At 38.6% G+C, this 18,142-nt stretch overlaps 1 protein-coding gene across 1 annotated transcript; it reads right to left on the bottom strand.

The window, feature by feature from the left end:
* Positions 1 to 13,401: 13,401 nt before the first annotated feature.
* LOC140119528 (general transcription factor II-I repeat domain-containing protein 2-like) lies at positions 13,402 to 14,814 on the bottom strand. Its single transcript, XM_072138702.1, has one exon. The coding sequence runs from the start codon at positions 14,812 to 14,814 to the stop codon at positions 13,402 to 13,404; it is 1,413 nt and encodes a 470-aa protein (XP_071994803.1).
* Positions 14,815 to 18,142: the final 3,328 nt, after the last annotated feature.

The raw sequence follows: 18,142 nt of genomic DNA, 5'->3' as shown, positions 1-18,142 counted from the left end.
AATGAGGGACAGTTTTATCCACTTCTAAAATAAAATATAAGTGAAATCATTATCTTCAATACAAAATTGACATCATTCACTGAGATACAAAGCTTTAACAAGCAGGAACATACAGACATACACTCACCGGCCACTTTATTAGGTACTGCTCGTTAACACTTCTTTTCTAATCAGCCAATCACATGGCGGCAACTCAGTGCATTTAGGCATGTAGACATGGTCAAGACAATCTCCTGCAGTTCAAACCGAGCATCAGTATGGGGAAGAAAGGTGATTTGAGTGCCTTTCAACGTGGCATGGTTGTTGGTGCCAGAAGGGCTGGTCTGAGTATTTCAGAAACTGCTGATCTACTGGGATTTTCACGCACAACCATCTCTAGGGTTTGCAGAGAATGGTCCAGTGAGTGGCAGTTCTGTGGGCGGAAATGCCTTGTTGATGCCAGAGGTCAGAGGAGAATGGGCAGACTGGTTCCAGCTGATAGAAAGGCAACAGTGACTCAAATCGCCACCCGTTACAACCAAGGTAGGCAGAAGAGCATCTCTGAATGCACAGTACGTCGAACTTTGAGGCAAATGGGCTACAGCAGCAGAAGACCACACCGGGTGCCACTCCTTTCAGCTAAGAACAGGAAACTGAGGCTACAATTTGCACAAGCTCATCGAAATTGGACAGTAGAAGATTGGAAAAACGTTGCCTGGTCTGATGAGTCTCGATTTCTGCTGCGACATTCGGATGGTAGGGTCAGAATTTGGCGTCAACAACATGAAAGCATGGATCCATCCTGCCTTGTATCAATGGTTCAGGCTGGTGGTGTCATGGTGTGGGGAATATTTTCTTGGCACTCTTTGGGCCGCTTGGTACCAATTGAGCATCGTTGCAACGCCACAGCCTACCTGAGTATTGTTGCTGACCATGTCCATCCCTTTATGACCACAATGTACCCAACATCTGGTGGCTACTTTCAGCAGGATAATGCGCCATGTCATAAAGCTGGAATCATCTCAGACTGGTTTCTTGAACATGACAATGAGTTCACTGTACTCAAATGGCCTCTACGGTCACCAGATCTCAATCCAATAGAGCATCTTTGGGATGTGGTGGAACGGGAGATTCGCATCATGGATGTGCAGCCGACAAATCTGCGGCAACTGTGTGATGCCATCATGTCAATATGGACCAAAATCTGTGAGGAATGCTTCCAGCACCTTGTTGAATCTATGCCACGAAGAATTGAGGCAGTTCGGAAGGCAAAAGGGGGTCCAACCCGTTACTAGCATGGTGTACCTAATAAAGTGGCCGGTGAGTGTACATTTGCACTGGAATGTCTGTGATACTTCACAAGCTAATTTTATTTACCACATATTTCCACATTAGGGTGGAACTACAAATTACAGCCTCTGGACATTCCACCATATCCAATAGGACCCATAGAATGAGAAGTCTTCCACAAATTGATTAAATAAACACTTGCGTGTGTGTGTGTGTGTGTGTGTGTGTAGATTATATAACCTGTTTAGAAGGATCAAAATGTGATCTCTAGCGTTCATTTATTCATTTTATGTCATTCATCAACAAGATGGAAGCATATTGTACACTGTGAATGGGGGGGGGAGATTTATCAGGGAGCTCTGAAATAATCGTAATTGTTATTATTAGCCCCTTTACGCCATCCCCACACGAAGGGGGTGTGGAAGGGTGTGAAGGGGATGCAGGATGTGGGGGAGCGGGCCGGCTCAGTTGTTGCAGCTACCGAACTTTCACTAAGTTTGCTGCACAAATTTCTACACCAGATAGGACCGGGCATGGAGATATGGGCTTTGCTGGATACATCATGAGGCCGGAGGGGCACGGATTTCATCATATGAATGTTTAACATTGAGTGATGTTTTCAGTGTGCACAGCTAGTGAATTTGATGCACTTTTTTAATTCAATTTTTTATACCGTACTAATAGTTTTAGGACAGGGTGTAACAATGAACACTATTAATTGCTTCCTCTCAAAAATAATTTTTAATCATTTGGATGTAAAAATAGATATCTAAATAGAGGAAAATAAGAAAACACAAGAGTTATCACAGTGTTAACCTTGACAGGCATAAAACCTAAACAGTACTGTGCCAGAGCAAGCGAGTGAAAGTTATATAATAAGATTATTCTTGCCTATAAAATGACATCAGATGACAGAATTCTATTGTTGAATATACAGGACTCCAACCAGTAAGAGAGCATCCTTCCTTCCATGTAAGTTAATAACATGTTAGACAAGGCTGTCTGGCTCAGGGTATAAGTTGGGCAGACCCTTTCTATCTCATGGTTAAAGAATGACTAACACATAATGGGGAATTAAGATATCCAATACAAAGACCCATTACCCTTTACACTGCACTTCAAGCTCTACTTCCAAGGAAAAAATGATAACCATATACTGACTGCCCCTGACTTAAGTACTCCCAACTTACAGAGGACCCCTAGTTATAGATGGACATCTCTGTCCACTGTGACCTCTGGTCAAGCTTTCTGGATGGTGGCACTTAACTGAACTTTAGCCACAGGCTGCAATGCTCAGCACATTGCGAGCAGTTTATAGTAGACTAAGTAACAAAATAAAGAATACAATATCATTATACATTTGGTCTCAGTTGACCACTACAAATGTAATGGAAGTTATATTTTTGGTTTCTTTGGGCAGAGATCAGAAACAAAGCAGGATATGGAAAATCCCAGCAATGAAGTAAATTCAATGGCAATATGGTTTCACATCAGCACTATATTAAAGAGTTTCACACATGATTCACTTTGTGTGTAAATGGTGTTGAAAATCACACAGCTCCTTAGTAAGCATACAGGCTTTCACGTTTTCAAAGATGTTAATTTTTTTTTTACAACAATTATATGGGATAAAATTTTATTATTGATTCATTCATTTTCTTTTTCTTCTTGATCAATTTTATTTAAATTTACCAGCTTATAAAACATGATGTTGTTATCATTGATAATAATTTGAGACAGAAAAATTTACTTTATCACAGGTGAGGTACACTCTCCATTTTTGGCACACTAAGCATAAAAGACCTTAGTAGGATTAAGAAGAGAGTATACATTGTTTTAGTTTTATATTGTGTTCTATTAAAAATAGAAATAGTTTATTATAAAACTAGAATACATGTTAACAATCCGCACACAATTCACACTCTCTCCTTAATCTTATTAGGGTCAGGGGAGTTCCTTTATGCAGCAAGTGGCAGAATCCCTATTATTTTAATCTTACTAATATCACTGCATACTCTTATACCCTAGAGTAAATTATGTAGGCACCTACATAATTAGCCCTATTGTATCATTACAGTTTGAGTGGTTGCCCCTTTCAAATTTGTTTATATCTTCAATTGTCCTTTTCGCCCTGAGCCCCTATGATTTCTGTGTATGCTCCTTGACTTAGCATCTCAGCAATGTAATGATATAACTCCAAAATGATTTTAGGTCATTATGATTCATAAGGGTCCATAATCAAGTTTGAATGTGCCTCAGCCAAGTCCCTATTTATTCTAAATTTTCATATAATGATACATATCTTGTGAGTAGAAACATGCTCCCCTTGATCAAAGTGAAGCAGGAAATATTGACAGATTTTCACATCTCGGGGTATCCCGAGCTCCCTGTAACAGTAGTTCTGTCATTCTGACACTATTTTTATGTAGTAAGATCGGAATCATCACAAAATCAAGAGGACAGCAAAAAATGTTTTTTAAAACATTGAAAGTAATATAATTTTAATATAGCCACAACTACAATCTACTGAGCTTTTGAACAGCTGAATAAGCCATGTAAAGCAATATTTATCTGTAACCACATGAAGATAATATCTCTAGTAATAGGGGTGCTGTTGTGTTATCAGGGTGGCAGTTGTCTTCCGTATTCTATCTACAGGATTTCTGCAGTAATAGATTTAATTTTTAACCTAACTTCCTAAATTGTCAACTCATGCAGATACCCTAAAAAATGGCCTACATGTCACCTATTGGTAACATTGCTATGACTATGATTCCAATGTGTTAAGAGTGGCATGGAATACAGTAATTATTGAACCACCGTGCCAGAGTAAGCTGTGCCAAAGTCATGGAGATGTACTAGCCGGTTAATCATTTTGATGTATTTCAGTAGGTCCAGGCACCATGAATTATAATCTACCAGCCATTATTTGAAAAAGTTTTCTGGAACAAATAATAATAATCTTGTAGGAATGCAAAACGTTGCAAATCATGTGCTTCCAAATACATACATACAAGGCATAATACTATACTCAGAATGTAATTCAGAGGATTGAGAAAGCATAAATGCTGTTTGTGAACATCTATTCTAGTACAATTCTAGTACCTTTATGCACCATGGCTACCTCTTCTGTACCCCTGCTACGTGGACATACAAGTCACATCAACAATTGGAAATCTATTTCCACAAGTCCTTTGAATATAATTGCCAATAATAGTTATTCTAAAAAATATATCTATATTTTGTAACACAAAGTAGGCAGCACTCTATGTATGTCATTTCTTTTTTTCAGTTTTGGGTGTTTTGAGCCTTATTTTAACTTTTTTGCACCTATTCCATAGGGTGTTTAAAATGAAACAATTTTTGCTGCCTCAGATTTATCTAAACAGGGCAGATATGCGTGTTCCATTTGCACCTTTTTTGGTGCAAATCGGCTGAATTGCGCCAAATAAGACACAAAACTATGTTAGTAAAACATTGGTGTTAGAAAGTTTCTTTAATAGAAGGAGGAAAAAGCCATAAATTGCATCAGAAAAGTGAAGTGAAAAAAATACTCACTTTCCAAAAAATCTAACAAGGAAAGAAAAACAAAAACAAAAAGAACTAACTATGATAAATGACTCCCATGAAGTTTCTGTTGCTTCTTGGTACAGACTTTGCTGCAGTTTTGGACCAGAAACACTGAACTAGAATCAGAAGTGTAACTCATTCATTTAAATTTTTCCATTACTTTTGAATCCACTTATGGCTTTGGTTAAAAAAATATACACTAAAAAAATTCAATGTGTGTCTTCGACCTTAAAAGGGAATAGGAGTTTCTCCCAATAGCTACTGTTTTCTGAATATATTTCCTCCCAATATCTACTATTTTTCTGAAGCCCATTTGGGTCAAAACACTACACACATTATATATATATATATATATATATATATATATATATATATATATATATATATATATATATATATATATAATGTATTTCCCCCTTGAGTAAAGTTCTCATGTGACTTGACTGTAAAAATAATATTATCAATCCTTTGTTTGATTAAGCTGACTTTTATGGCATTATGGCTGACGTGCAGACGTTGAGCAGAAAGCAAACATTTAGTGATATTGATTGCACCATTTGTAACCGCTCAGACGTTATCAACTCCTCACAATGATGGTTAAAGTCTACAGCCTGGAATACTGGAGCAGAGTGCTGAATAGTGACATGATAGAACTATATTCTTTTATGTCTTTTTTTAATTATTTCTATTCAGTATAGTGTATGTCTGCTTTCTAGTGATCATCAATATAATGCTATACAATGAATGGAGTAGTTATAATACTGCATAAAGTGAGTAAAATAACATTTGGAGGAAATAGATTGATAATTCCCAGAATGCTGAGCAGCATTAAAAATTAGTTAGCTAGCAGTTTTCATGATGAAACAGACAATGCATTTAGTTTATGTCAACGTGTATATCTGTAATAGAAAATTAGTATTTGTCATGCTTATACTTATAATAAGTATAATAGAAAGTGCTGAGTATTGAGAGAGTAACAGAAATTTAGGACCAGTGTGGAACATTTAATGGGAGAGGATGGAGAAACATGAAATATTTTGTAAAACTCAAAAATATTGTTCACTGGTATAATTGATTAGTGATATTTTATATTGTTTGTCACTTGTAAATGTGTAAGTTTAAGAAAAAAAGTAAAGAAAATACAGTGCGCTGTGCCTTTTATAGATTCAGAAGCCTGGCATTATCAATCATCAAAATGACACGTTTTCTTTCATTTCAAAAATAATTTTTTTTTAAAAAACAGTAAAAAGTAGACCAACATACAGTCTGTGTCCCGTGACCATCTTACATTGTAGACAAATGATCAGAGTTTAAAAGCTAAGAAATATAAACTTTTAGAAACTTGTATTACAAATTATTATGTGCCATTATGTATTTATGGGATTGATAATCAATCTTGATATAAAAGGTGAAACGTTTAGAAAAATCGTAACAGAAAGCCATCTGTGCATAAGCTGGGTTCAAAGGGTCCATTTAAGTAAAAGTCTAGTTTTCATAGTTCTAAAATAATACTTATTACATAACATTGAGAGGTGAAGGGTTAATTACAGCTTTAAAATGAATAGTTTTATGTATATTGATATGTACATTTTCTTAAATATTTTAAATATGGAAACATATATAAAAATATGTACATGAATTTAAAATGTTTATACCTACCTGCAAACCTTAAACCTAGTGCAGATACCACAAGCTAGATTCTCAACTTACCATTCCATGTCATATAATGTCCTCCTGTCAGCAGTTCCTTTGTCAGGTCTCCCCGTTGAGTGCAGATGTACAAGTAATGGTCTAGCTGTTATACCTTTCCCAGCATGAATAAGAAGAAGGAGGAGACTACATGGGCGGTAACTGTGCTCAGGTGTCTGATCCTGGGAAAGCTTCACAGGAGAGCAACCCATGTGCTTTACACTACAGGAGAAATTGATTTATAATAGTTCATATATTAAGTGGATATGAATTTAAAAGGACGTTAAAACTGCAGTCTATCACCATGTCTATTGCAGGTGAATGCTGGCTAGTGTCCCCTATAGAAATCAGCTAATTCAGGCCACAGGCTGTAATGAGATTACTGGCCAGTCTCTGGTCATTTTCACATGATAGTAATCTAGTTAGTACTTTTCATAGTTGAAAGCCAAATTCAGAAAGGGATCATAAACACAGAAGGTGTACAAATCTTTACATTACACGTATTCTTTGTAGGGTCCGACCCTAATATTGGCACTAAAAGAAAAGAGAAACCAAACTAAATACACATCACTGTGGTCAGTCAGTGAATACCAGACCATATGCAGGGTGGATTTCACAGACTGGCCACTGAGCAGAGGATGGCACTCAAGGTATCATAGTGATAAATGATGGAAGGAGTCCCTTACATCACAATAAAATCTACACACCTTGATGAACAGGTCTGCTCTGGAATTCTCCAATGACCCATTGCAAGAGGAGAAATTTATTGCAGATCTGTAGTAGGAAATCCACATGCTACAGATTGTAAAATCAAAAATATAATGATGTTATTTCCTTGTACATCTAATACTTTCCCCAGTGGAGCTATTCTGGCTTTTTGGACTGATTCCAAAAGTAATAATGGCAAATCTAGGTACTCTTCAAGTGAAAAAGTTGTTTTATTTAATTCATGCGGCCAAAAAAATGTTGTGACATTTGGGCAAGTACAATCTTGCCTTTCTCAAACAAAACCCACCAGGAGAAGTAGATTGTTGTGGTCCGTTATAGGAGCGCTCTATATAAAAAAGCATTTCCGTACTCAGTGGATGTGCAATCCACTTACCACATATGTGCTTTTCATATAGCGCTCTCCTATAATGGACCCCAACAATCTACTTCTCCTGGAGGCTTTTGTTTGAGAAAAACAAGATTGTATTTGCCAAAATGTCACAAAACTTTTTTACTTGAAGAGTGCCTAGATTTGCCTTTATTATATATGGCGTAGGAAACCTTCTCAAACACCTACACTTGGAGTGTGTCTACAAGATCATTATCTTTGATTTTAAAAGTAGTTATACATACGATAAAATGCTTCTAGTGGATATACCAAACAACAGGGGTGTAACTTGAAGACTAGTACTATGAACCATACATTATAGTCGGGGGCCTGGCACAGACTTTGCACTGGGGCCCATCAGTGTCAAGTTACGCCACTGCCAAACAAAGATATAGCCGTAGAGGCAAACACCAGATACCGTATATAAATCAACTCCTGAGCTTCTACTCCAGCGTTGTGCAGAAGATCAAACGCTGTGTCTTTCCAGCAATGATAAAAAGTACTGTTTCCAGCACCAGGATCCGGTAAAGCAAACAGGCCTCCTTTCACAAAATACGTCTTCATTCCCTCCAGCACTTTATTTTCTACCACATGTAAATTAACAAATACAAAAATGCACACAGTTAGTATCAAGAATATGTCAGGCAGTTTTGGACTACTTAAAGAGGACCTGTCACCCTGAAAATGAGCCCCAACAAATGTGCCCCCCATAATCGTCTCCCCAGCCCTTTTCTCCCCGGCCGGCACACCCCCCAGCACGTCCCTGTCAGCGGGGACCTGTATACACAGCACGGGCGCGCTGCATTGACAGTGGCTGTGATTCTTCATATACAGTGCGGCCGCGGTATTCTTTATACACAGCGCGGCTGCTGTATTCTTCATATACAGAATACCGCGGCCGCGCTGTATATGAGGAATACCGCGGCCGCGCTGTATATGAAGAATATACGCGCTGTGTATACAGGTCCCCGCTGACAGGGGCATGCTGGGGGTGTGTCGGTCAGCCCCCTAATGAATAAGGCTGACTGCACTGACACAAGATACCAGAATCCGAGCTCTTATTTAATAAGTGGTTGGATCGGTTTAAATCAACTTAGCACAAATACATTTTTTTTTAAACTGGCTGGGGAGAAAGGAGCTGGGGAGAGGATTATGGGGGGCACATTTGTTGGGGCTCATTTTTGGGGTGACAGGTCCTCTTTAAACTACAGCATGAGAGCTGGAGTTTGGAGGGGGGGTGGTAAACATCTTAAATGGAACCTGACATCAGATATGGGGTCAAGCAGCTTAACACTTTCCAGATCATGTTTCTTTCGTGACTCAGTGTACTTCCATCATGCAGAAAATCAACTCAAGTGAGATGTAAACTGGTATAAAGTGAAGGAGGCAGAGAGTTTACCATTGAAGTTAAGCTCTCCCTACATCCTCCCATGTGATTGACATAATGCACAGGACTTCAGGAGATCTGCATAGTGATGTTTCTCAATGCAGGGCTATCAATTACAGTCAATTACGTTCTTGGCAAGGAGAGCTTAACTTCAGTGCTAAATTCTCCACCTCCTTATACAACTAATTTATATCTCACTTCAAAGCTGATTTTCTGGATGATACACCATACAGGACCATGAAAGAAACATTATCTGGAAGGTTGAGCTGCTTGGCAACATACTGGTAGTGGTTTATTAGGTCAATATCTTTTGACAGGTTCCTTTTAAGCTCACCTCTACCTATTGGTACAGTTGAGAGAAAATGTGCACCACTATGTGTAGTTTGCATGTGGAGTCTGCAGAGTGTGATAGATCAATCAAAAGTGGTGCACTGTCTTCATGAAACTAGTGCCCCCTCAGGAATCAGGAATTGTGCGTGTTTTTTTTTTGGTGCACTTTGCTCATGCTGCAGAACTGTGGCGCAGACTGAATTGTGTCGCACGTCAGTAATAAATGTGGTGCAAACTCTGACTAAGCACTAATACATCCCTTTAGGTCTTGTCGGACAGCTGCAACACAAAACTGGCACGGACACTTTATAAATACATGTGCCGGAAATTTCTTTTCAGTGCAAAATCAGACAGAAAACAGGCGCAAATACTTTAATAAATGTGGGCCAAAGTGTCTGGTGAAAACAAGGAGAGTACATCTCACTTCACTCGGCAGCCACCCAGTATCCATAGCAATCATATTGTGCGCACCACTGTTGGCAGATACATTGAAATGGAATGAGCATTTGGTGCATGCGCAGTTCTGGTGAAACCAAGGACAGTACAACTCACAAACACAGGACACAGTGCAACTGTGATACAAAACTGGCGCAGACACTTTATAAATACATGTGAAAGCAGTTTGCACATTCTTTCTAATGCAGAGCAGACAAACTGGCATTGACACTTTAATAAATGTGGGCCAATATGTTTGTGACCCTAAGCACCATCCACAGTATATAGTGACATGCTGGTGGTTTAGGGGTCCCAAACTGCCAGAGAGGTTTCCTTCAAATGTATTTTTCGAAGTTAGGAGTGCAAAATAATTTTTTTACATTTTTTATACAATTTCCCAAACCAATTTTTTAGGAATCGATTCTCTTCTCATGGGTCTTTGAAGGCCTGTATATTTGAAATCCCAAGGTAAATTACCCCAAAGACACAGGTCCATCAAGTCTAACATATAGGAAGTAAACAAATTATTTTTCCCATAACCTGTAATATATTTGTTCTTAAGAAAAGCATCCACATCTCTCTTGAGCATGCAGAATCCGCCATAACAACCTCCTGCAGCAGAGAGTTCCATAGTCTCACTGCTCTTGTTTATATTGATGGTGGAATCGTCTCTCGTCTAGGCGCAGAGCTAGTCACAGGCTTAGGTATGGAAAGATTTTTGAAAAGGTCCCTGTACTGCCCATTCATATATTTGTACATTATAACAAGGTCTCATCTTTTTTTCTAAACTGAATAATCCCAAATTTTCTAATCTGTCATTGTACTCTAGTCCCCCCATTCCCCTAATATTCTTGGTTGCTCTCCTTTACACCCGTTCCAGTTCTACTACGTCCAATTTATACTGTATACAATATTCCATGTGTGGTCTGACCAGTGATTTGTAGAAGGCAGTATATTCCTCTCTTTTTGCTTTAGCAGAAGCCGCCTGGCTCTGGTCACTAAAATTACGTTTACTATACACCAATACCCCCAAGTCCTTTTCAGCTCACTTATTTGTGAAAAAAATAGCAATTTTCCCCTCAATTACAAATAAATTTTTTGGAAGAAAGTTCTAAAAGTGCCCCCAAAGGCAGCAAGAAAAATGAATGCCCACGTATATTGCCCACATAATAGGCAATTGCTAAATGGCTTATTCCAGACATCCGTATATATTCCCCTTCCTGACACATTTTTCCCCTATTGGTAAAGCAATGTCTGGGGGTTTTTTTATTGCTGCATTGTTATACAGCTTTTTTCTTTTCTGTTAATGTCCTCAATTTGCCCTCAATTAAAATGTAATTAATTACATTTTATTGACTCTATAGGGTAAGTGATAAAAATACCGGTAAATAATAATTCAAGTATGGAATTTAACAATTTTCACAGTACAGAATATGCATCTTTTAAAAGGCATAATATTTTCTATTTTTCCATTAATGTTGTTGTTTGAGAGCTTATTCTGTGCAGGAGTATGTGGTTTTTTTTTATCAATAACCTTTTTTAAAATAATATAAAATTCTAGCATGCAACTTTAAGGTTTTACTTTTGCTTTGCCTTTTGCTCCACAGGTAAAGTAAAATGTCACCTTCATTCAATGGGTCTTTTGATGATTAGGTTTTACTGGTTGTATAGAATAAAAAGCCAGTTTGTGAAAAAAAAATGTTGGGATGTATCTGAGAAATATGTTGAGAGGTATACGGTAAATGTTTTTATTTTTCTGTTAATGAAGTTGTTTTCTGGCTTGTTTTGTGTAGAAGGAGCTAGTTTTTTCAATTGAAACCCTTTCAGCACATTTTAACACATCTGATTTTTTTGCACGATTCATGCCAATTTCTGTGGTGACTAAATATCTGCATTTTTTAATCTTTGTTATTGTATCTTAATTGCACCTTAATCTAGGTTTCATTGTGCTTTATGCTGTTATTATAGACAAATTGATGCCAAATATCTATGTTCTTTCACTTTTTGACAGTATAAAGTAATTTTATTAGACAAAGCTGTGTTTATTATTCTTATTAATCTATATATCAGAAATTTATGATCCAAGACACTTGACTTAAGCTATATGCTTAATTTATATGTGACTTGGGAGTTAGCAGGTTCCCTTGAGTTACTTAAACGGAGACTATAAAAAATGTTTAAGAAATATTCCTTCAATCTGAATAGCAATGAAAAAATTTAATTTTATAATTTTTATTTTATTCCCTTCTGCAAACAAAACCGTCTTCATTAATTGTGTTGTCAAATTCTGTATAATGTGGACTGGCAGGTCAGAATGAGTCATATCCTGAATTAGTCATCCAGCACCCCTCCTATACACATACCAACACCCACAGATAACAGAATGAACACACTGCAAGCATGGTAAACGATATACCTGAAATATATCTGAAATAAGGCATCAAGCAGCATATACTGTACAATAAGCCATTCACAGTAAAAGTATGTCTAGGGTATATTCACAGTGCATTATAATATGAAACAGAAGTGGATACAGGCAGAAATTTTATTGATAATCCTTGTTCCCAACACAGCACAAAATTTTGAAAAATCAATTGTCACTGGGACAAAAAAAAAAATTTGTCTCGAACTACAATTATAAAATATACTTGTTCTGACTTACATACAAAATCATACGTAGAAATCAATCATGTACAAAACATTTTAAAAAACCTACAGAATACTAACCCCACTCCTCTTCATCTTGATGCCAACGCTGTCCAGCGCTAAGCTTGACATGCCAGGATCACCTAGAAAATAAACTTATAATTAGCAGCACGGATCACTGGGACACCTGCACCTTCCTCTCCAATGCTTGGAGCTTAGGAGAGTGAAGTGACCTCACGCTAGAGATGCAAATTCATGCTTTTCGGCTGACGTCACCTCCCTCTCCCAGCATGCAGTACAGCTGGAATACAGCTCATGCTGCAATAAACACAAAAACAAAACCATTAAAAACTCTTCAAATAAACATTATTTTTTTATCAATAATTAACATCAATTAAAAAACTAAAATATATAAAGATCAGATGATCAGATTTTTTAAAAATTAAGATCAAATAAAAGTGGCTGGTATGTGAGCCATGTGTTAAGGGTTAATTTAGACAGCCTTATTATTATAATCTCAGTGAAAGTAAGTTTAACAGCATGGGTTTTATGAGGAATTGATACTATCTAATCTAGTTCTAGATTAGTTCTGGATTAGATCTCTATGAGCTGTTGGTTGTCATATATTGTATCCTCATTCCTCTAAAGCATTTCATACAATATGGCATAAATTGAGTAAGTGTTTAAAGAGAACCCGTCATGCAAAATAACCCCCCTAAACTAAATATATTTTCACAAACTGCCATTAGAGAGCATTGCCTCTATCCCTTCATTGTCCCTCTACATCAGGGGTCCCCAAACTTTTTACATAGGGGGCCGCTCACGACCCCTCTCAGACCGGTGAAGGGCCGGACTAAAGTTTAAAAATAAAAAAAATAAGAAATTCCTCTGTACACTGTACATATCTTATTTTTTAGTAAAAATACAAATCAGGAACAAATAGAATATTTAAAGTAAAGAGCAAGTACTTACCAGCATCTCAATGGGAAGTATGAGCCTGCTTTTGGTTGATAAGATGGTCAATGTCTGGTTCCATGTTTGTTACTGCTATTCTTAACAAGTGATGCAAGTGTGCATCACTTAGTCTGGATCTATTTGGAGATTTTAGATTTTTCATTCGAGAAAAAGTCTGTTCGCAGACATATGTGCTCCCAAATATGGTTGCCATTTTGAGTGCATGGTTCCGGAGATGAGGATATGTCTCAGAGGGGAGAGATGCATAGAACCTGTGCAAGCTGCTTGACTTGAACACGTCTTTCAGAGAGTCACAATTCTGCAGTTCAGCCAGTTCCATTTGGTAAACTGTATTCACATTTTCAATATCAATAGAAAATGGGTTACGGAAAAGCTGTATGTCCTGTTCATGGAGCTGAAGCTCTTTAAATCTAAATTGGAACTCCTTTTCCAACTTTTCTAGTGAATCCACACATGTTTCTTTTGGGAATTCAATCAGTGGTTTCTCTTCTAACAGCTTGTGAGTTGTGGGGAGATGGCAAAAATTTTCCTCCTTCACTTGCTTGATGAGGAGGCCTAATTTTACTTGAAATGCTTTTACGTGTGATGCCATATCACAGATGAGCTTCCCCTTTCCTTGTAGCTGCACATTGAAACTGTTGAGTAGCTCTGTTACATCTGTCAGAAAGGCAAGATGCCATTTCCATTCTTCATCATTAAGTTCTGGTACTTCCTTGTCTTTTGAAAGCAGAAAAGCTGTAATCTGTGGAAGCAAGTCATAGAAACGTCTCAAAACTCTCCCACGACTCAGCCAACGGACTTCTGTGTGGTACAGAACATCTCCATAGGCAACATTTAGCTCAGACAGAAATTCCTGAAATTGTCTGTGGTTTAGTGCATTAGCCCTGATGAAGTTAACACAAGATACCACAATTTTCATAACAGAGTCCCACTTCAGTGATTTACTACACAGCGCTTGTTGGTGGATGAGGCAGTGTATTGCTATTGGATGAGAATGGTTATGTTTGTCCATCTCTTGGTTAATGCGAGCAATTACTCCTTTCTTAGACCCCACCATGCTAGGAGCACCATCAGTAGTCACACTGGCTAGTTTAGCCCAGTCCAGCTTCAAATCGTTCACAGTTTGGCAAACTTTTTCATAGATATCCTCTCCTGTAGTTGTTCCTTTGATGCTCTGAAGTGCAGCAAGTTCTTCTGTGACTTCGAAACAGTCATTCGTCCCACGAATAAAAATGAGAAGTTGCGCAGAATCACGAACATCATTGCTTTCGTCGAGTGCCAAAGAAAAATAGGAAAGTTTGCTTGCAGAGTTTTGCAAATTCTGATGTAAATTGTCTCCCATTTCTTCAATCCTTCGTGTAATTGTAGATCCTGAAAGACTCACTGTACTAAATAAATCAACCTTCTCTGGACACATCTCTTTGGCAACTGAAAGAAGGCATTCTTTAACAAATTCTCCCTCCACAAATGGTTTCCCAGTGCACGCTATTAGCTTGGCAACTTGAAAACTTGCTCGCAGTGATGAAATATTTAGCTGCTTCTGCTTGACAAAAGTATTTTGCTGAGTTGTCAATGCATTTTTCAGTTTTAATATTTTATCTTTTCTCCCATCTCCAACAAAACAATCATATTTATCTTTGTGTTGAGTTTGATAGTGTCGACGCAAATTGTATTCTTTGAACACAGACACTGTATCCTGGCATATCAAACACACAGCTCTTTCCTTGTGCTGAATAAAAAAGTAATCATAAGTCCACTGCTCTTTGAATATCCTACACTCCGAGTCAATTTTTCTCTTTTTTGACATCATTGTTTCCTAGGGATTCCAAATTACTATTAGTAAAATACCAATTTATACAGCGCGAAAAAAAAACAATATAATAATTTTTCCCATACAGAGACATACAGACTGCACTGCCCATATTGGTGTAATTCCATAGGCCTAGCCTCAGGCTCCCTGCGCTACCACTGGGCTTGAAAACACAGCATTAGCGGTACATGTGACCGCATCCGTAATACTCTGTGACCCCCCTCAATTAATTAATATACTGCACCCCCTTGTGAACTATTTTATATATTGGCCCAATGAATGAATTAATTGGGTCAGTTAATTATTAAATATACTGGGACCCCTCTCCATGAATTATTGAATATGCTGCTCCCCTCATTATTTCCTATGTTGCCCGTCCATCATTAATTATTGCCCATACTGCCCCCTCCATCATTATTTCCCCATACTGCCCCTCATCATTAATTATTTCCCATACTGCCCCTCCATCATTAATTATTTCCTATGCTGCCCGTCCATCATTAATTATTTCCCCATACTGCCCCTCCATCATTTATTGTCCATACTGCCCCTCTATCATTGATTATTGTCCATACTGCCCCTCTATTTATTGTCCATACTGCCCCTCCATTTATTGTCCATACTGCCCCTCCATTTATTGTCCATACTGCCCCTCCATTTATTGTCCATACTGCCCCTCCATTTATTGTCCATACTGCCCCTCCATTTATTGTCCATACTGCCCCTCCATTTATTGTCCATACTGCCCCTCCATTTATTGTCCATACTGCCTTTCCATTTATTGTCCATACTGCCCCTCCATTTATTGTCCATACTGCCCCTCCATTTATTGTCCATACTGCCCCACCACCATTTATTGTCCATACTGCCCCTCCACCATTTATTGTCCATACTGCCCCTCCACCATTTATTGTCCATACTGCCCCTCCACCATTTATTGTCCATACTGCCCCTCCACCATTTATTGTCCATACTGCCCCTCCACCATTTATTGTCCATACGGCCCCTCCACCATTGATTATTGTCCATACTGCCCCTCCATCATTGATTATTGTTAATACTGCCCCTCCACCATTAATCATTTTATATAGTACCCCCATAATTAATTATTTTTTTTTATATCAGGGTCCCCCTACCATCAAAATCTTTTTGCTGCTGGTTAAAAAAAATGAAAACCATACTCACCTCTGGTAGCGGCTCCCACGTCTTCTTTCTTCGGGCTGCTGTCGGCCAGGAAGGGGTGCGCGGCCGCGTGATGACGTCATCACGCGGCCGCGCAGCCAGGTTCAAGGAGCGATGTGCGCCGGGGTTGTCTTCCGGCCACATCGCTCCACCTGTAATAATAGTGCTCGAGCGGACACATCGGCCGCATCGAGCACTATTAAGGGACGGACGGAGGCTCCTGCCGCGACCTCAGCAGAAGCCGCTGGCGCTCCAAGCGCTGGATGCGGCTGGGGGCCGGATGAAAACGGTCCGCGGGCCGCATGTGGCCCGCGGGCCGTAGTTTGGGGACCACTGCTCTACATGCCTGTAAACCTAAGCAATGAGGTCCTAAAGCTGTATGCAAATGACCTGTGAAATGTCCAATGAAGCATTAGCATATTCAAGCTGTCTACTCTATTCATGAGTGGGAGGCACAGCCACACCCCCAGTTCAAGACTGACAGCCTGTATAATGATGTGAGGCTGTATAATGGTGTGCTGCCTGGTGCTGGTGGCCACACCCCCTGCAGCCTGTGTGTGCATGTGTGTGTGTGTTTAGGAGAGATACAGCAGCTCCAGGCAGCCATGTTACAGCAGAACATGTCAGATTTATGTGTAGCTGATGTCTGTGTCTCTCACCTGTATATTAGGAGGATGCAGCATGTCAGCAGATGCAGCACACACACTAGCCATGCTTTACTATACATTACACACAGACATGAGCAGGGGTAGGAGAGGGGAGGGGTAACAGGGGTGACATCACTGCCTCTGACCATGTAACCTGCCTCATTTACATGATAAAGAATAGATGATTTTACAATGAATAATGTATGAAATAACTAGATAAAGGCTGGGATGGGATCCTTGTGAGCTGCACCAACAGGTAGAGGTGACAGGACTAGTGGAAGAGACCTGATGACAGGTGACCTTTAAGTGGCTCACTAATAGAAAACAGAGGCTGATTAAAGCTGTACATGATGTATTCAGCTTCGGTCACAGTATTTTAATCATCCTAGGTTTTCTTATTTTTATTAATATAAAGACTAATAAATACTAAATTTTACTATAAGTAATATGAATATGAATTCCCATTAGTTGTGCAATAATGCGGGAGTATTAAACTCAAAATAAACTCAAAATAAACTAAATTCCTTATGGAGGTATGTGGGGTTGTAAAGGCTATTCATGCTCCCCTAGAGATTCTAGGAAAGAAATATCCGAATAAGTTTTCTAGGAAGGAAATCTATGTCTGACTTACAAGAAGCCTAGAGTCAATTCCTTTTCAAACAGACATACTGGTTTTACTATTGTTTCACATCATGTCACTAGGCTTCTTATAAGTCAGACATAGATGTAGAGGGAACTGCATTATAAAGGAAGCACTAAGACATAATATGTTGTGGCGATCTTGGATGCTCCAGATCAAATTATACACCACAACTATAAGGGAATTGGTCTTCCCAAAATATTCTCCTATTTCCTTATGTGCCCAGGGTCATTGGTTTTTACAGTAAAATATAAATTTCAGGAAAGGAAATTAATCCAGCTAAAGTGATGAACACAGAGGGGGTTATTTATCATTAAACCAGCTCCTTGGGACAGTTCTTTGTCTATTTTTGGGTGCTAGGCTGCCCATCAGATTCATTAAAGTGGCTTTGGCCCTTTAATAAGTGTTTGTATAGTCTATTTTCTGGCTGGAATATTTTTTTCAAAAAGCCCCCAAAAATTCTCAA

The sequence above is a fragment of the Engystomops pustulosus genome, chromosome 1 (assembly GCF_040894005.1).
Source record: "Engystomops pustulosus chromosome 1, aEngPut4.maternal, whole genome shotgun sequence".
Classification (NCBI taxonomy): Eukaryota; Metazoa; Chordata; class Amphibia; order Anura; family Leptodactylidae; genus Engystomops; species Engystomops pustulosus.
Note: the sequence above shows the minus strand (reverse complement) of the source record. Positions and strands in the feature narration are given on the sequence as shown.